Source organism: Apiospora phragmitis (genome assembly GCF_038363925.1).
Source record: "Apiospora phragmitis strain CBS 135458 chromosome Unknown utg000011l:1.0-3236445.0:1.0-3240683.0, whole genome shotgun sequence".
NCBI classification, from domain to species: Eukaryota; Fungi; Ascomycota; class Sordariomycetes; order Amphisphaeriales; family Apiosporaceae; genus Apiospora; species Apiospora phragmitis.
The window spans coordinates 2,931,257-2,949,679 of NW_027117411.1; the positions used below are offsets into that span (position 1 = coordinate 2,931,257).

An 18,423-nucleotide genomic window follows, 5' to 3' on the forward strand; every position below is an offset into this window, starting at 1 on the left:
CAGCTAAGCTGCTCCAACAACCAAACCCATCAACAACCACCGACTTTCCACCCTCGACCGCGGCATCATTCCAGCACATACCACACGAGCCCTTTGACCAGCTGGGTGCTTTGAAAAGTGCTTCGTCAATCAATCGACAGCAATCAAGAATAAGAACACTTGCGGATATCATCCCTCATCACACACTCAAACCGCCAACATGGTAAGCACCTCTCCAATCCCATTATCACCACCACCAGCAAATCGATACATACACACACGAACACCTACTACCCCTTCGTACCTCTCCCACTTTCTCTCTCCCTAAGAAGAAACCCAAGCCGCTAATTGCTCCCGTTTCCCCAACAGTCGATGCGCATAGTCCCCTCCGGCGAGCACGCCACCACCTACACCCACCACCTCAAGACCCCCGGCGCCCCCTCCGCCCCGGGCCTCTACGACACCCTCCGCAACGGCGTCGGCGCCGTCCCCCTCTCGACCGTCACTTCCACCTCGGACCCCGTCACGTCGCGCCACCCGCTCGAGTCCCGCCTCAAGGCCTGGGAGGCCACCCAGGAGGCCGTCCGCATGGAGTCGCTTCGCAAGACCTTCGGCGTTGCCGAGCCCATCCGCCGTGGCATGGAGCTCAAGACGGTGCGCGACGGCGAGTGGCGGCCCCTGGCCCTCGGCGGCAGCGGTGCGGTTGGCAATAGCAGCGTCCACGAAGACATCCTGCGCGGACGCGAGAGCCACATCGACTGGGAGGACGTCTTCACCGGCGAGGAGCAGACGGCTGGCGGTGTCGTCGGCATCCACGACGAGATGGAGCGGAAGCTGAAGATTTAGAGGAAGGAGGAGATACTACCTGGAATGGGGGGGATGAATGATGACGAAGAACAAATAGCATGATGAAGACCAAAGGGGTTCACCCCCATGATATACATGGCATTTGATGGGAATGGAGGAAGGGTGATCGATAGCCATCACAAGAACCTTCCTATGTACCTGATAGCCGGGCTGGTCTGGGCATCTCGAAGCCAGCAGCTGAGATTCCCATTAGTTCTTCTTCATGTGTATGGCTACCAGAGCACCAGAAATCATTCACCGGTCGTATTTCGCACCAACGACAGTTCAGCTGTACGATGCTGGTCTCGCAAGTGAATAGACGCAGCTACAGCAAAACAGGCGAGTCAAGACACGCATCAGGGATGGCACCACCGTCAAAACGTCAAACATGCAGACTTTAACCGGTTGGAGAGACGAATAGTGTGGCAGAATGATACCTTGCTATGCATGCCATATCCCAACGCTATACACAGATTCCTTCCATATCCCTACATGCCCGCCCAAGTTTACTCTCTCTACGGCAGTAGTAAGAGTCACCCAAGACTACGAGAGTCTGAATTACAAACATGAGTAGTACGCTGTGATCCCCTGGTTATCCCGTCCCATGGGTTCCATCTTTTTCTACCAACAACCACCCATCCCGACACCTTATCGCCTGTTGTGTATAAAAGCCAATCGGAAAAGTTGATCCGGGGATGGTGGTGATGGCGTGCTCGCTTTATGTGTCCCATTACAAGACCGCAACTCCCGTGTGTCCCCGCTAACTCGCGGCGGCGTCCCTGAAATGCAATGTCCAATGTCGATGTTGAGGAAATGTATGTGTGTATCCGGGGGATGGGGAGTGGCCCGTCTGAGTTTGTCGCTTCGAGTATGTAGAAGGTGGCTCGACGACCGAGAGGACACACCCAATCAAAGGTAGGCCGGCCACAGTGCCGACCTCTGGTCAAAATAAATGGGCCAGACCGGAAAAGAGGCGATGAAGGTACAGGTCCGTTCTTCGAAGAACCTCCTGATGAGTGGTAATGGGGTATGTTCTTGCGGCATCCGCTGCGACGAGAGGTTGCATTCCATCATAGCACGATGCAGCAGCAGCCGGCTTCATTACTATCGTGCCCGGCTTCCTTAACGCCCTTAGCCGCTCCGCCTTCCTCCTCGGTCATTTCTTGCGGTTTTACCGTCATATGAACCACGTTCGGTGACTCTAAACTAAATCCATAACCTGTAGCGAAAAGGGGCGTTGGTCAGTTAAATCTCTCAAATGGTCTCTGCAAAGCAAATGTGCATGTTTGCGGGAATAGAAGGAGTGGAGGGGCCTAGTACTACTCACTTCGCAGAGTCGCCTTATCGTCCAGCATTTTGCCCAGCCTGATCAGTCGGATACTGGCCGGCTCCCGGGGGGCCGTCTCCCACTCTCTCCGCCATTCCCGCAGGATCAGCTCTTTGAGCGAGTAGACGGTAATGCTGAGGGGGTCCATCTTCCCGTCGTCGGTCACGCCCGGCACGTTGACGTTGCGTTTCGTCAGGTACTTCTCCGTGATCTTGAAGGGGTGCCGCGAGCTCGCCGCTGTTGATATCAGCAGGATCTCCACCGCCATGTCGCCCTTGGCCGTAATCTCCTCCAAAGATGGCGTCTGGCCCATGGCCAGGGGTCCTCGCGGGGCGGCGTGGCCGCGGCGGGCGCTTTGCCTTTCGACTGTGTCGTGGTTGATGTACTTTCTTCCCCTTCTGCGGGCGTTGCGGACGCGGCGGTGATATTCTGGGACAACGACTGCGCCGCGGGCGATGGCTCCTGGGCACCGCCGACGGGCGATTGTGGTGTCGGGCCGCTGCTCGAGGCAGATTCTGCGGCCGTCTCGGAGGCCGTCTCTTGGGCAGCGGGCTTGAGCGTCAAGTCCTCCATCTCTACTGCTCCCTCCAACCTAGGGGGTAGTGTGCCCGACGGAGCGGGCTCTTCGGGCTGCTTGTCTTTCGACCGGGATGGAGAAGAGGTGGTCTCAGTCATAGCTGCGGTGAAAGTGGCACGAATGCCCTGAATTCTGCGTCGAGTTCGCTCGTGTTTGGTGTTTTCAATGGGAAGATGCGAGTGGCGCTCTTCCTGTTGGTACAATAATGATGTTCGAGTTGATGCAAATGTCGCGAAATCAATGAACGTCGGGCGATGCGATGGGCGGCACGCAGAAAGGAGAGAAAAGGAAGAATACGAAAGAAACCGGCTACGATCGGGAGTCGGCTGGCCGAATTAATGATACGTACAAATGGGGGGAAAACGTGGTATTGGGCCTAAGTGGCGATATGGTTCATGGGGATGCTGTGAGATGCCGACGGTCGACGAAGCGATGCGGTTCTTGAATGGGACGGGAATATGGGAAGTTCCAAGTCTTCCAATGGGCCCGGCTTTAGAGAGACATTGAATTGGACAAAACAATAAGCAGGGGAGGATGGGCGATGCTGCTTCCAGTTTAGAGCCAAGTGCACGTGGACGCGACTGGGGGAGGAAAGATGCGCTGGTTCTGGTGCTGGTAACTGGAACTGGGAAAGTAGTGCTCCAGCTCCGTCCGAACTTGCAAGTTACTTGGCCACAAGTTTGCTTTGGAGCCCCCTGGAATCCTACATAAGAGTCGGGGTGAACAATTGAGCAGCAATGCACCGAGATTGAGGATGATCCATCATCTGCGAAAGCAAAGAGAGAGAGAGAGAGAGATCAAAAAGCAGCAAGTTAAGACAGGATCGAGCAGTTGCAATTGGGCAAGATCCAGTTCTACTCCAGCCCCAGTCCCAGTTCGAATCCACCTGTCCTCGGTCTCCAAAAATAATTGGCGGCTGACTGACTGGATGACTGACAGGATTGACTGACAAGGCGGCCGCAGGGACAGGCAGAGAGATAAACACAACACACGGCGAGACCGAGCAGACGGGACGACAAGGCAAGGCAGACGGGAGCTAAGCAGAAAGAACAAAGCAATCAAGCAGACCCGAGCATCTCTTTTTATGTATTAATCAATCAATTAATCGAATTGGCATTCAAGGGAAGCCGGGTCGGGGATGGGAAATAAATGACAGGACCTGTTTCATGTTTCCTGCTTCGAACCTTACTTTGGAGCTGCTGCTGCTGAGTTAAGCCTGTGGAAGCTGGGATGTTTTAGGCGGGCGCGCAAAGTTTAGCATGTTTAGCGGAGAGAGCAGAGCACCTTCACTGATTCGAACAGGGTGCAGCGGCTAAGGCCTACAGTGGCTTAGTGGGCAATTGATTGGGGCCAAGCACTGGGCAATGAATGGCATGGGGAAATCGTGAGGGGGCAGGAGATTCTCGGCAGAAACCTGGGCCCTCGAAAGCCTGGAGAGAGCGGAGTCGGCATGGGAAACATGACCTCAAGCACTGTCGATGATGGGGTAACGAAACTGGAGGAACATTTCTCCTACACTTAGGAGCAATGGGAATCATTCATTGAGCCCTCCTTGGCCCTCCTTGGCCTGGCTTGGCAGATCTCTCGTGAATTGTCATCATCACGACGTAACCATCTGGATTTGGACCCCTTCTACATAGACCGCCTCTAATCGTGATAACCCTTCTCTGCTTTCTATTGTTTTATCTCCCTATCCAGTACGGACGGAGTACGGCACCAACCGGTCATGCGATTCTATTCTTTCCAACCCATTATTCCCGTGCGAGTGAAGTAGGCTTCCTGACTCCAGACTCCAGCCGAGCAATCGACAGTCGAAAGGTTGGTTACATACTTACAGAAGATAAGTAACTTCATCCCAGAGTGACGGGATGTGCGCCAAGGACCAGGATCCTTTACACCACAAAACTCCACTGCCTCCAAGCCTTTGACAGCAACTCTCCTCATGCTCGGTTCATCAGTCCAGTTCAGCTACGGCGCACGTCTAAATAAGGCAGTTGGCGTCGTCAGCTTCGTCATGCTGAACCCGGACAAACGCTGATGTCATCAAGGTAGGCCCGTAGATTAGCGATGAGTAACAATTATGCCTCACTCTTCACCGCGCGAGTATTGGTTGCTGGGGATTTGTAGCGTGGGATTGCGACCCCCGGATACCACTAGCCGATGAGCCGGGGGAGGATGTGGAACTACCCCTGTTTTCTCGATGTCCTGAATCCTTTCAGAAACACATGTATAACCTCATGTAAACACATCTACCTGGAAGGGCAGAAAGCAGAAAAGGAGATGGTCGACTTGTAGAACGCATGTTTTAGTCTTCTTATTATGCCCTGACACGAGATTCAGAATGAATGACCCTAATTAATAAGCTGAGGTCGGGGATTATGTACTTGTATCTGTTTCAACACACACCGAACGCCTAGCCAGATCCTGAACCTGAAACCCCCCCCCCCCGGGATTGCTGCACCGCCTCTCTGCTAAAATAAGTGTACACGGTATCTACCATTTTTAGAATCTCGCTCTTTTCTCTCATCAACCCTCGGCCTCGTATCTCTCTTTATCGGCAGCCAGGAAGCCAAACTTGGAATACGGCGCGGGGGTCAGGTAATAAGGAAACGACACACCGCGCCGCTTCCCCTTCTTCTTCTTCTTTCCACCACCACCCACCTTTCCTTCTTCTCCGGACTCCGCATCATCAGGATCGTCCACGACGTAGTGCGACCGCGGCTCGAAGTCCTGCACCGTCGCGTACACGGCGACCATGCGCCGCAGGTAGCACGCCTCGGCCGCGGGCGTGAGGTAGCGGTCGCGGAACTGCGCGGCCACCTCGTGCGCGACGCGGCGGGCGCGCGCGGGCGATTTTTCCAAGTCGTTCATGCGCGCCGCGAGGTCCGACCAGTCCCGCTTCACCGCCACGTGGTTCTGGTGCGGGCCCGACGCCTGGAGGAGCGGGTAGAAGTGCGCCACCCACTCGCGCTCGTGGATCAGGGGCACGCTCTCGCAGTTCATCAGGTAGCGCAGGCGGCCGCTCCAGGAGAGGCCTTCGGTGTGGGCTAGGTACTGTGTCTTCTGTCAGCGCCCATGTAGACATCGGAAGAGAAAGACAGAGAGAGAGAGAGAGAGAGAGCGAAAGAAAGGAGGAAACACCAGATTTACCTTGTAACGACAGAAGTCCGCCATGTCCAGCACGTTGTTCCGGATGTTCTGGTCGGCGATGATCTCCATGGCCGACACATCGCTCCACTCGTGGCCCTCGGCGGCGTCGACGAGCGCATGGCGCAGCGACTCCCCGAGGCCCATGCTGCCGCGCCACGCGAGCTTGGGCGTCTTGTCGTCCCAGCCGCCGCGCTTCCCCTGCGCCATGTACTCGCGTTCGACGAGCGCCGCATCGGCGCGGAACTGGGCGTACGACTGCACGCCGTCGTCGGAGAACATCCACCCCCCCGAAGTCAGGCATGACCCAGGTCCACGGGTCGTCGACGTGGCGGTTCCAACTAAATCGGGGCCGGCCGTCGGCAAAACCCGGTTCGCCGGGCCGCGCGTAGTAGTCGTCCGCGTTCAGGACGAACTCGACGTTGGGCAGTCGCCGCAGGTCCGGCAGCGCGGCCATGGCGCGGTACAAACTCGCGAGCCCGGCGACGGCGCGGTAGTGGTGCGGCCAGGCGCCGTCGTTCTGGTGCAGCACGTACAGCTCGCCGTCGTGCAGCAGCAAGTGCAGCTCGTAGTGCGGGCGCGCCGCCCGCTCCTCGGCGTGGTACAGGTGCACGTCCTGGCGCCCGATCGTCTTGTTGTGCTGGAGCAGGTGGTCGCGCGCCCGGTAGATCTCGGCGTAGAGGCCCGGGAATGCGGCCTTTTATTTGCAGCTCAACGCGTGTCAGTCAAGACGAAGAAGACGGGAGGAGACACCTCGTTCCATGGAGTGGAGGAGAGAGGTTCAAAGACGAGGAACGGCATGATCTTACATCGCATTGCTCGTCGCTGAGCCCATAATTGAACGCATCACGGTTGGCGTCGAAATGCCACGAGGATTGTGGTGGTGACGATCCTTTGGGGTATCTCCATGGGGAGTCGGAAGAGCCGTACTCGTTGGACTTTATCCGCAAGCGACGGAGATGGGCTATGGTAAAAAAGAAGGCAACAAAACCGATGCCGAGCAAGATCATGCGACTGTCACGGTTGCTTTTGAACCACATCATGATGGCTGGGGTTCTGGCTGCTTCTTCCACGGGGGGGGGGAGGTCGGACCCAAGCAATAAGCGAAAAGCTTGAGAGAGATCTCGCCCGATCTCGAACGAGACGACCCGACCGTGTTATATTCACACAGAGCCGACCGACCAATGTCATCTCACGGATTATCTTAGTAACTCTTCTTGCATTGGGAGCGTGAGCATGGGTGTGTGCGTGAGTACATGATCCGCCCATATTCAGTATCCCGTGTCCTTCCCCTGTCCTATTGCTTACTGAACCTTCCGGGGGTGAGCTGCGAACAGCCACGCAATGCTGATCCTACTAGGTTACATATGTACTCTACTCTCGCTTCATGGGTCTCCTTTTTAGCTGGCTGTGTGCTTGTGCTACCCTCCGTGGCCTGGTCGGCAAGGTTCAGGAGTGTTTGTCCAACGAGGGGAGGGGCCCTTATCGACGCCACCAGGCCTTACAGCTTGGGAGCCGAAAAGTCCCCTTGCCTTGGCCACCTATACCACCCTCTCCTTGTTCACTAATTCGGGGGGTAGGCCGGATGAAACGTCGATTAAGCTTGCAGCCGGACAGACCTGCATGTGGTCTACATACTTACGTATATTGCCGGGCATGGCATTGGTACACGCCTAGCCCGAACTGGACAAGGCAGCGTCGCGATTCCAATGTGCAACATCTGCATAGCATTCGTGTTTTCGATTTGCACCGTCGCAGTTTTCAGTGAGATGTATTGCGACTTTCCAAACGGCAGAGGCTGGGGTCAGTGTAAGTTGACATGATAGGTCGTTCAAGCCGTGGCAAGTCAAGCTCATGGTGAGTCAGGCCCGTTGGCGCCAACCCAGCAAGGGCTGAAAGCTGGCAAGTTCCATAAAGTAGCCGACTATGTCATCAATTCGCTGAAGTCTCAACACGTATCAGCAAAGAAGCACTCCTGACTCCCTCTCCTCCGGTACCCAGTGTGTACCCAGAACAGTGTCAACGTGATATTAACCTAGCGGGTAGATGATTTACATTGAAAACAGTCGGGGTATGCGGTGTCTACCCGTACCTCCAACGGGCAATCGCTGACAGGCAGCTGGAACTTTTCAACTCCCTCCCCTGCCCCCCTCAATAACCACCACCCCGGCTAAACGAAATCCTACTTATGCAAGTTTGAGCCAGCTCGGGTAAACAACATCAAAGTCATATCCCCCCAAATGCGAGTGGCGGCAACATACACCCCTGAACGGGGAGGTCGAATGCGCCACGGCTTGGAAGAAAGAAAACGCCCGAGATTGAAGACTGATAGCGATCCCTTACGGCTTGGCCAGAAAAGCTTAACTCTTCTCATTACATAGTGGACCCCCAGAGGGCTTGTTTCGGGGGTCGCCAAACAAATCGATTCCCCTGTCAGCTTGTGCCGCCATTGGTTGGGCGTTTTGGGGGCGGCGCAGCCGCAAGTCGCGGGTATACGCATATACGACCTGTCGTTGGATCGCACGACAGACACACAGTACTGTACATACCTCTCTGAACCCTGCTCTCTCCCTCGCCCGTGCAAGGGGGGGTGCCAGCGACCGCGCGGAAAGAAATCCGACATGAAATATTCTGACATCCACCGCGTCGGAACATGCACCTGCAAACAAATGCTTAATTCACCTTGGCTGTCTCTCCGGCGAGATGGTCAAAGTCAGCCCTGCGGGGTGCCGAGCGATGTGGCACCGTCCTGCCATTACCCAACGAAACCAGACCTCAAGCTTAGTTCAACAACGACATCGATGGTCATTTAATATGATGACCATACCTTCATGTTCACTGGAGGTTCCGACCCCCTGCATATCTTGGAATTTAAAGTGAGATCTTTGCACCCGAGTTCCCGGTGCCGACATGAGAGATGATGTCGTACTACCCAACGCCAGACCACCCTCACCACACTCACTACCTGCGACTTCGCACAACCCCCCCTATTGCGACTGCAGCCACATCCCAGCCACGTCCTATTCGCCTCGGGTGACTTACCCAAGCCCACCTGGCGCCGCCATCGAGTCCATTCCGAGTCCGCAAACGTCTTCGTCGTCATGGCGGCATTGTCAGTTTCTCTTCCCCGGGAACCGTCCGCACTCCCTCTCAGACATAGCGGCGGTTCCGAGGGTCACCCTGTGCCGGTCTCGGTGAACTCGCTCTGAACTTGTCTTCGTCAGACCACTCACTGCTTGAGACTGGACTTATCTGGGAATTGTTGGTGGTGTTAAGGTAGTCCCATGTCCCTCCTTGGCATTCTACGAGTTGATGCCATTCCATGTCACATAGAGGCTCCAGTACATCGTCGTCCATTTCGGCGCAGCACCACCTGAGTCGTCGCAGGACCCGGGGTTGATTGGCAATTCTAGCCGTTGGGGAGCTTGGCTGTAGGTTCGCGTGACCAGCGAGCCTCTCGGGCGTTGTGACGGTTGCTGTAGTAGCAAATCAATGCCACCGTGTCCTCCGCTCAGTATACCAGCGCCCCTCGCGACGATGTCTATGACAATGTTAGGAGGCCCAGAGACGCCCATCTCCGGCCGCCGCAGTCTGCGAAACGATCAGCGCTCAGCTGCGGCACATATACCGAGAGATGGAATTGATTATGACGGGCCCTTTCGCTCGGCCTTTTCTGGGCTTCTGAGCGTCGCCGAGACTTCTCGTGCTCGAGATACGGCAACAAGATGCTTACGCATCGTCTTTCCCAATTCCTGGTGGGGACACCGAGCAGTCAGAAGTACTTGAAGGATGCTGCCAACCCCAGTGGCCGACCCCCTTTACGATCAGTCGATAAGCCGAGCAGCTCCAGAATATGCTCGTAGCACCCATTCATTGATGTGTCATAACAAGTATTAGCTTGTCAATCTGCCATCAAATCAGCATCGCCGCGATACAGTCCGATGTGGTGTAGTGGTTAACATTAGACGCTCTCATGATAGATCCGTCTAGCCCGGGGTTCGATTCCCCGCATCGGAATCAAATTTTGCCCTTTTCACTTTTTTTTGTCAAAGTTGTCCGCCGTCGCTTTAATACCGACAGTTTTTATTATTGCTTTCTCTTGATTCATGTAGGTCGTCAAAGCTTGCGCTGGTGATGTGGAGTGTACCTATTCAAGGGGAGTCACTATAGTACAACCAGAACATAAACCCGACACTGATCTATCCATCTGTTTCTTTCTCCCGCTTCGGATGGGCAAGGCCAACCACGGACACTAATAAGTCGGGCACGGTATACTCGATCGTGGAGGATTGGATGCGCCAAATTGGAGCGATTCCGCTAGCTTTCTACTTCGACCCTGGAAAGAGCTTTGTGTCCAGGAAAACGGTACTTCGTCTACAGGAAAAAGGAGCTGGTGTCATCAAGGCTCCAGCTACGTCCCACAAAAGCGTTGGCTTGGTCGAAGCGTTCAATAACGTCTTTCAACCAGTTCTGACTAAACTGACGACTCAATCTGACGGTGATCCATCATGGGACGCAAACATCTCATTTCGGATATCACGTTTCCCCTGCCCTCAGAGGGTTTCTCGTTGTCGATGGAGACTTGGGTAGGTAATATCTCAATTACTCAGCTCCTCCAAAAAGCTCTCGCCCCGCCTCGCAGCCGCGAGCCTCGCCCGCTTCAGCCATCTCGTCTCGCTCTCGGTCCGGCGCGTCGGGAACCACGTCACAAGGGTGACGCACGCGCACGCGCCCACCAACGCCATGGCGACGCCGAAGGCCACCCGGTACCGCAGCGCGTAAGCATCCCGGAACAGCTGCGGCCCCACGGCGCCGCCGATCTGGCCGTAGCTGTTGACGAAACCGATGGCGAAGGCGGACCCCGTGGCCCGGGCCGTCGTCTGGACGCGCCAGGGCCACATCATGGGGTACCACGCCGTGGTCACGTCGTTGCCGATCATCGTCGCTGCGTACACGGCGGCGTTGCTCGGGTATGCCACTAGCACGCCGTAGCAGGCCAGGATGATGGTCAGGAAGGCTAGCGGGTAGAGAGGGCGGGGTAGGCGGGCGTTGTCGGCCAAGAGGCCGGTGGTGGCGATTAGGGCTAGGCCGAGGATGGGGATGGGGATGTTGAGGATCTGGGCGGTTGCGAGGTCGGTTTTATACGAATATACCATGGGCTTAATCAGTGAAACTGTAATATAAAATGTGTTGGGGCGTAGTATTAGAAGTGCTCAACAAAAACTTACGTGAACCCCAGGTTGGCGATGATGGGCTGGTAGAGTCGGACACCTACCGACCCCCGGCGTTAATACTACTCTCGTTGGAATAAACGGGATGTCTCAAGAGGGAATGAAGGCAACTCCTCGAATGAACGGTGAAAGCCCCCCCCCTCCCCTGGTACAACATCCTCAAGTCACACCCAATAGACGAATGGGTAGAGAAGGAACCGGTAATCAAGAAACTCGTTACAAGCTTCGTCCCGGCATAACCGGTGTCCAACAATCGCTTATACAGGGCTATCAAAGAAACCCTGGACAAGATCATTGGCATGGGAGAACAATCAATCTACGGGGATGGAACGTCAACACCCGACGACAGAACAGAAGCCATTGCCAAGTTTAAATGCCCAGACAGACTGGACAGACTGGAAAATTATATAGATATGACAGGATTTCCTGCAAAGATTCATACCTTGGTATTCACAGAAAATACAACCTCTTCAAAAGCGGAAGACAGACCTTTTGGCAGATGGTCGAACAGAAGGACGAACATTCAAAACAGTGGCCGGAAGGAGAAAATGGACGACCACTGTCACCTTCGAGCCAACAAGCGAAGAGAAGCAAGCCTTCAAAATACTCCAAGAACAACTCACCAGGACATGTTATACGAGGAATAATAGTTAGAATAACGAGGAATAACGGCAGGAAAAGGAAGGAATAATCCCCGAAAGTCGCTTACCTGAGGTCCCGACGGTGTCGGGACTTCAAAGATCTGGTCAGATCTTGAGCAATGCGGAGATTGAAAACCGAGTGGACATGCTTACAATCGGGCAGAGTGAACCAGACGATGACGCCCATCACGACTGTGGCCAGTGATTCGACCAGGAAGAGCCTGTGAGGATGTCGTTAATAGGGGCACCCTGAATACCTACATACACCCGACAAGTATTGCAATGCTCCCCTTAACATTGCCAACCGCTAAGTCCACCGTAGCCAGACAAGTGATCGAACGCGAACGCGAGTATACCACTGAAGATGCCCGAGAGGTTGCCACATATGTAGAAGTAAAGCAGCCGCAAGGACATCTAGTCCTGTCGGTAACAGTAACACATCTGCAGGACGACCCCGGGAACTGGCCCGTTTCGAACAGTCCCGAGAAGAAACGAGCAATGTAGAGACCTGTCGCGTTCTTAGCGAGACAGTGGAGCCCCAGGACGACGCCCCAGGAGACCGAGATGCGAGGCTGCCATTTGGAGGGGGAGAAGCGTTTGATCAGCAGGTTTGATGGTGCTTCGCCGAGGATGTACGGGATCTTGTCTGGTGATTAGAAGAACCTCTTCTTGCTTGATAACTGGACAACGGAGGGTGACGAGTGCGTATGCATCAGAACTCATGCCCAGTTGGGTCATGATGTTAAGATCGGAGCCGCGGTTCATGATGCGAGCGTTCGATACCTTCAAGCCCACGTTGTTAAGTAAGTACACAGTGAAACAGCTGCAATGAACTTAGCATTGGTCATACTTACATTGTCCGAGTCCAGATTCTTGAACATGAAGATGATGGAGCAGAGCGGCATAAGATGCCAGTCGGTGCGCCTCAACAGCTTCTTCTCCTCTTCGGGTGTAAGCAGTTGCCTTAGCCGCGATCGCTCGTATTCATCGGCGTTGGAACCCATAGTAGCAACCCCAGAGGCCGGGTTGGGGTTCGCCAAGTCTATATCGGAAGTCTTTGGACCGGTAGGCTCATCCTTGGCAGTGATTGCCATATCTTTAACGCCCAATACAGTGGTATCCCAGAAACGATTGGTTAGTGCCAAGAAAAAGAGAGAGAGGGAGGAGAGAGAGAGAGAGAGAGAGAGAGAGAGAGAGCTTGTAAGAATAAAATACTTAAACAATGGCTTCTTTTCCTACAGGAACACCGACGCTGGAAATTTCCTAGTACTTCCTTCCTCATAACAGCGGTCCCTGAAGGCCTTAACCCCGAAGATACTTCCGTTCTATCAAGGATAGACGGTGGTGCAACGCGGGAGCGGAAATGAGGTGCCATCCACCCCGAATTGTGACAAGTGAGGTCGGCCAACGGGAGCGGCAGTTTGGTGTATTCGTAATGCAACCCGGCGATCACGACAGTTATTGGAGAAGGTTGTACGCAACCCTCTCGGCAGCACGATTGGGGAAATTGAGGAGAAAACGATGGCGAAGAGAGGGGAAGCCGGAAGGCCAATGCCGATAGCAAAATTCTGTGATCTCAAAGTCGCTGTGCAGCTTTGATTCGCAGCCGTTTTATCACGGGCGAAGACATTGAGTTTTGCAAACTAATTAGTATCAGCCACTGTCTTCTCTTTTAGTCCAGATCATTCAACTTGCCAAGGACGAAATACAACAGCAGAGGACAGTGAGACACAGCAAAGCGTTGCAGAGTTATTCTATTTTTTTGAATTCATGACGGCTGCCGCCGTCCTCAGTCCATCATCCCAGGCCACATCTGAGATACCGGCCTACCATCAAGTACCAGAGACAGAATATGAGCGTAAGTCTAGTCAAGATTCAAAGCACATATCATTTGCTTACCCGAGTCGGTGTCAAAGTAGAGTGGGCGGATCTGGCGACATTGGATCTCTCAAAGTTCGACCAGCCAGGTGGAAATGAAGAGTTGTCGAGCCAGCTCTTCGAAGCAATCCGAAGATCGGTAAGATATCTCTCGAAATGCATCTACGAATGAAGGAGCTGCGTCTGATTGAACCAACAAAAGGGTTGTTCTATATAGTCAACTTTGGTCTCTCCCAGGAGCAAGTTGACCAGCAGTTCGCCATCGGCAAAGAAGTCTTCCAACTCCCGACGGAGGAAAAGCAGAAGTACCGAGCCGATCTCGAGCATGGAGGTTACAATGGATATAAACCCCTGGGTCTTCGGGTACTTTTGCTCTTTCGATCTCCCTTGAAACCTTAAGTATGAGCTACTAAACCAGCATCAGGAGACCCGCCCCGGAATCTTCGACAACACCGAGATCTACAACATCCCCAAGTTCATCCCGGCGCTGGAACAGGCCCACCCGGACGTCATCCACGCGCACCGCCGCGAAATCGAGGCCTTCGTGCGCTACATCCACGAGAACGTCGTCGGCAAGCTGCTCGTGCTCTTCGCCCGGGTCCTCGAGCTGCCCGACGATGATTATGTCTTGCGGAGCCACCGCTACGCCGAGCGCAGCGACTGCCACCTGCGCTACATGAAGTACCACCGGCGCACCCCGAGCAGAATCGGGCGCTGGGTGATGTCTGGGTCAAGGGGCACACCGACTTTGGCAGCCTCACGCTGCTGTTCCGCCAGCCCGTTGCCGCGTTGTAGGTGTGCATGCCCTCACCAACCTCGACATCGACCTCGGTATCGGGTGAAGAAGCCGAGGGGGGTGAGAGTTACCACAGCTGGAAGTGGGTTGAGCCTCTCCCGGGCAGCATCACGGTCAACATCGCCGACTCGCTCGAGTTCCTGACCAACGGGTTCCTCAAGTCCAGCATCCACCGCGTCGTGGCTCCGCCGCCGGACCAGGCCGAGATCGACCGGCTGGGCGTGCTGTATTTTGTGCGGCCCGAGGACAGTCTCGAACTCAAGCCCGTGGTGAGCAGGGTGCTGGAGCGGCTGGGGTACGACGAGTCGACCGATGGCGGCGCTGTCGGCATCACAGCGGGGGAGTGGGTGAAGGCGCGGGTGGCCAGTGGTGTGTCGAGGGGCAATCGGCGAGGAGTGATGTGTCTGAGCAGCATATTGTGGGAGGGGAAGTCGGCGAAGTACTACGATTGATCCTGTTGTTTACGTATATTTTACTCGCGACCGTCTTCGAATGTTAATCGCTACGCTGGTGCTATCATTCATTCGCATCAAGAAAGTCGACTCTTCATTCAAGTCACTGCTTCGGTGGAGTGTCGTGCTACCCCTGCTTTAGGGAGGACTCATCCCGGCCACTCCTCTGTGTGGGGTAATCGGAGAAAGCATCGACCGATGATACCATTTGCTGTGTGACATGCGCATAATACAAATCATAGAGCAACTGCCGATGTCACATCATCACCTCCGGTGTATCAACAGTGAACCGAAGTCAACGAAACACATGCGTACTCACCAGCACCTCCCGCACAAAATGCCGAGAAGGAGCCAGGATGAAGTATTCGATACCGCAGAACTGCTGGAATACATCTTGATCGATATTGACCTTGTAACACTTCTCACCTCGGCGCAGCTAGTTCGCCGCCGATGGCGTGAGGTCATTAGCGACTCCCCGCCGCTGCAGCGGCGCTTGTTTTTCCGGGGCATCCCACAACCTGCTGCTAATACGTCTGCCGCGGACGGACCCGGCGGTGGGCAGGAAGTGAACCCGCTCCTCAAAGAGAAGTTCGACATCTTCTTCTACGAGCCGGAGCCAGACGAACATAGCCTTTGGCAGATGCGCTCCAGGCTGTTTCGGTCGTCCATTCGACGGCGCTACTTTCCCCCAGATTTCCAGTCGCAGATGCGCACCATCAACCTCTCCTCTTTTTCTGGGGGCCGGAGAGTGAGGACTGGAACCGTGGACCGTCCGGGAAGTGTCTGGCATTGGCAAACGAGTGGAGACGGGACGCGTTCATGCGCCCCGGGGCCAGCTGGCGGAGAATGCTGGTGGCGCAACCGCCCAGACGTCTGATCGGGTTCATGGAGGAAATGGACGACGCCAAGTGGGGAAGCTCGGAACGCGGCAGGTATTACCGGTGCAGTGAGCTGCGGCTGAGCGGCGATAACGACGACGACGACGACGGGCTACGGATGGGGGAGTTGTACGACGCCGCCACCAGCTGGGTAATGCGCCACCAGCGGTGCGGCATCGTCTGGAAGCCGGCGGCCCTCCCATTGGACCGGACGTTCCAACAGAATCTCGGGTGGAAAGAGGCAGAGCGGCTACCACAGGAGCAGCAGACCTGGCGGGCCGGGCGGACCTGATCCTGCGGCTGGAGAAGTCGGGAACCGAGGTCGTTTCCCACACGGATGCCGACCGGGTCGAGGAGGTGCGCCGCGCCCAGGACGAGTTCTCGCGGGTCTTTGTGCACCCGGACGCGCGCGGGAAGCCGCCCGTGTTCGAGACACCATCTCTGCGGTGGAGGCGATGTGATGCCGATGGTAACGAGATAGTGGAAGGATAATCTGGCGGCCTCTAGATTGTACCTCGGGGCTCGGTGTGGGCGTCGGAAGATCACTGAGTGTAGGGTGATCCTGTCCTCTATTATCTAATGAATTATCACCAATATCTACGATTTCTTCCGAATCATCAGCAATCATGATGGACATCATATCATGGCTTCCTTGTCATACTATTCCTGGATATGAGTATATATAAGACTACTTATTTTCAACCAGATCCTCACCTCTTCTATATAGCTCAAGCATTTACTCCTGCATTAAACAAACATTGATACCACACTGCAGTGGAAATTGCAAAATCCTTAGTTCAGGTTTTACCTCTGCCTTTCTACTGCGCTTCCTCACCGTAACCAGCTGAAATTCCGTTTTGCTGGGATCACAATGGCAGCTTCCAAAACCTACCTGGAGGACCCCGTTTTCGAAGACCAGGCGGCACAGCGCGCCTGGCTCAGCGCCTTCTACATCTTCCGAGACCACCACCCCCGTCCTGTACCGACGCTTCGTGGCGCAGCTCCGCCAGAACCTCGACGAGACCATCCGGCGCTACCCGAGGTTCGGCGCCGAGCTGAGAGAACAGCCGGACGACGGGCGGATCCGGCTCGTCGCCGCGGGCCCCGGCCGCTAGAGCTCGCCGCTACTACACGAGTCCTCCCGGAGCGACTTGGGTGTCGAGGCGCTGACGCGCATCGTCGAGCAGCCGGCCGCGGCACAGTGCCTCGGATTACCCGGGCCGAGCCGCACCGCGCGCATCGACGTCCTGACGGTGCGGGCGGGCGTTTGCGTCGTGTTTCGCGCCCACCACTCGGTGGCCGACGGGAGCGCTTTCGCCATGTTTGCGAAGGGCGTAGCGGAAGGAACACCTCCCGTGGCAACCATGGATGACGAACGACGGGCGCAGATAGCCTTTTCTTCTTTTTCCTTCTCTGCTCCTTCTTCGCCGATGGCGAGGGGCCTGGAGGAGGTTCTCGGTAGCTTCTATTTCCGCCTTCCGGATAAGGGCGGGCCGGCCCAGCAGGAGCTGCGCCACTGCAGCTTCCGAACTCCAACTAAGAGCAGAACGTACAATATCTCACGGGCCAAGTGCCTTAAGCTGATCGGCGAGGCCCCGGGCCTGGTCAGGGTTGCAGTCTATCCGCCTTCGTGGCCGCGAAGTGCGCCGCCCATGCGTTAACAGCACGTCTGGAGGCCGACCGTGGCGGATCGGATGTCAGCCATTACAACGGAGGAGCCACGGTCTGGATCCCCGTCGACGTGCGGAGTATCAACGGCGCGGCGATGGACACCGTCGGCAACGCAGTCGTTCCCGCTGCCGTGAGGATAGGGACCTTTAGTTGGCTTCGAGCCAGCCGCGGAAACGACGAGGATGCGCACAGTTCGACCAAACTCATTATGGAGGCCATATCGGACGCGGTCCGTCTCGTGAGGACCGGGGCGTACCTTCATGAAAGGGAGTGTTTTATCAGAGAGATCACCAAAGAGGACATCCGAGACCTCGGCGTCCGCTCTGATGTTGCGGACAGCAACTGGCTTCAAGTCAATGACGCGCGCCACTTCGGGGCCGACCATAGCTTTCCTTACGGGGGTAAGGCGGATGTGGTACGGCGTCATGTCCCGACCGCCCCGGGGATCCAGCTCCATCCGGTTCGAAAAGGGGACGACACGCTTGTTCTCACCATAACTTTGCCGGAGAGGGCCATGGAGGTACTTGGAGAGAGTCCAGAGTTTGAAAAATTCTTGAACGATACTGAGGCTGAGCTGTCCTACACTTAGCACCCTCGAGGTGTGGGCAAGAGAGCTGGAAACGCGAGGCCATGATCTGGGCTACCCAAGCAAATTAGAAGAGAGAGCTGGGTTATACTACTATATAACATTAATATATCATGTTTTAAACCCGGGAAGACGGCCCGGAGCTGCAGCCCGCTTCACAATATGATGCTTACCCCCTAATGCCCCCAATCCCGCGCGTAGTCAGGTCAGCTTAGCCTCCCGCTTAGCAAGCGAGCGATTTGCAGTCTCTTGGATTGCTTGAGAAGATCCGAGCGGGCCATGGACCCCGGATCCGTCAGCAGATGGACCCTCAGCGGGTTCTTCACCACCACCTCCGGCATTGTTGCGACCCCCTCCTGCTCCTGTTCTTCCCCCTTCTTCTCCTCCATGTCATCACACACAAGCCTCGTGCGC

The 18,423-nt window shown here is 55.5% G+C and overlaps 8 protein-coding genes across 8 annotated transcripts; 5 read left to right on the forward strand and 3 right to left on the reverse strand.

Moving 5' to 3' along the window:
* Positions 1-199: 199 nt before the first annotated feature.
* On the forward strand, positions 200-825 carry PG994_013643 (proteasome maturation factor UMP1; the record flags this gene model as incomplete). Its single annotated transcript, XM_066865052.1, has 2 exons — positions 200-202; positions 349-825. The coding sequence occupies 2 exons, from the start codon at positions 200-202 to the stop codon at positions 823-825; spliced, it is 480 nt and encodes a 159-aa protein (XP_066710013.1).
* Positions 826-1,895: 1,070 nt separating this feature from the next.
* PG994_013644 (uncharacterized protein) lies at positions 1,896-2,827 on the reverse strand (the record flags this gene model as incomplete). Its single annotated transcript, XM_066865053.1, has 3 exons — positions 1,896-2,044; positions 2,153-2,518; positions 2,539-2,827. The coding sequence occupies 3 exons, from the start codon at positions 2,825-2,827 to the stop codon at positions 1,896-1,898; spliced, it is 804 nt and encodes a 267-aa protein (XP_066710014.1).
* Positions 2,828-5,255: 2,428 nt separating this feature from the next.
* Positions 5,256-6,919, reverse strand: PG994_013645 (uncharacterized protein; the record flags this gene model as incomplete). Its single annotated transcript, XM_066865054.1, has 4 exons — positions 5,256-5,783; positions 5,880-6,134; positions 6,163-6,573; positions 6,686-6,919. 4 exons carry the CDS (start codon positions 6,917-6,919, stop codon positions 5,256-5,258), a joined length of 1,428 nt encoding a protein of 475 aa, XP_066710015.1.
* A 3,555-nt stretch (positions 6,920-10,474) lies between these two features.
* PG994_013646 (major facilitator superfamily domain-containing protein) lies at positions 10,475-12,842 on the reverse strand (the record flags this gene model as incomplete). The annotated part of the gene is made up of 6 exons (XM_066865055.1): positions 10,475-10,993; positions 11,817-11,839; positions 11,902-11,969; positions 12,202-12,389; positions 12,448-12,531; positions 12,603-12,842. The coding sequence occupies 6 exons, from the start codon at positions 12,840-12,842 to the stop codon at positions 10,475-10,477; spliced, it is 1,122 nt and encodes a 373-aa protein (XP_066710016.1).
* A 676-nt stretch (positions 12,843-13,518) lies between these two features.
* Positions 13,519-14,874, forward strand: PG994_013647 (uncharacterized protein; the record flags this gene model as incomplete). Its single annotated transcript, XM_066865056.1, has 5 exons — positions 13,519-13,606; positions 13,653-13,765; positions 13,864-13,989; positions 14,045-14,344; positions 14,422-14,874. 5 exons carry the CDS (start codon positions 13,519-13,521, stop codon positions 14,872-14,874), a joined length of 1,080 nt encoding a protein of 359 aa, XP_066710017.1.
* A 337-nt stretch (positions 14,875-15,211) lies between these two features.
* Positions 15,212-16,244, forward strand: PG994_013648 (uncharacterized protein; the record flags this gene model as incomplete). Its single annotated transcript, XM_066865057.1, is given in 3 exon segments — positions 15,212-15,622; positions 15,655-15,983; positions 15,998-16,244. 3 exon segments carry the CDS (start codon positions 15,212-15,214, stop codon positions 16,242-16,244), a joined length of 987 nt encoding a protein of 328 aa, XP_066710018.1.
* A 379-nt stretch (positions 16,245-16,623) lies between these two features.
* On the forward strand, positions 16,624-17,413 carry PG994_013649 (uncharacterized protein; the record flags this gene model as incomplete). The annotated part of the gene is made up of 2 exons (XM_066865058.1): positions 16,624-16,794; positions 16,889-17,413. The coding sequence occupies 2 exons, from the start codon at positions 16,624-16,626 to the stop codon at positions 17,411-17,413; spliced, it is 696 nt and encodes a 231-aa protein (XP_066710019.1).
* Positions 17,414-17,517: 104 nt separating this feature from the next.
* PG994_013650 (uncharacterized protein) lies at positions 17,518-18,012 on the forward strand (the record flags this gene model as incomplete). Its single annotated transcript, XM_066865059.1, has 1 exon — positions 17,518-18,012. One exon carries the CDS (start codon positions 17,518-17,520, stop codon positions 18,010-18,012), a length of 495 nt encoding a protein of 164 aa, XP_066710020.1.
* Positions 18,013-18,423: the final 411 nt, after the last annotated feature.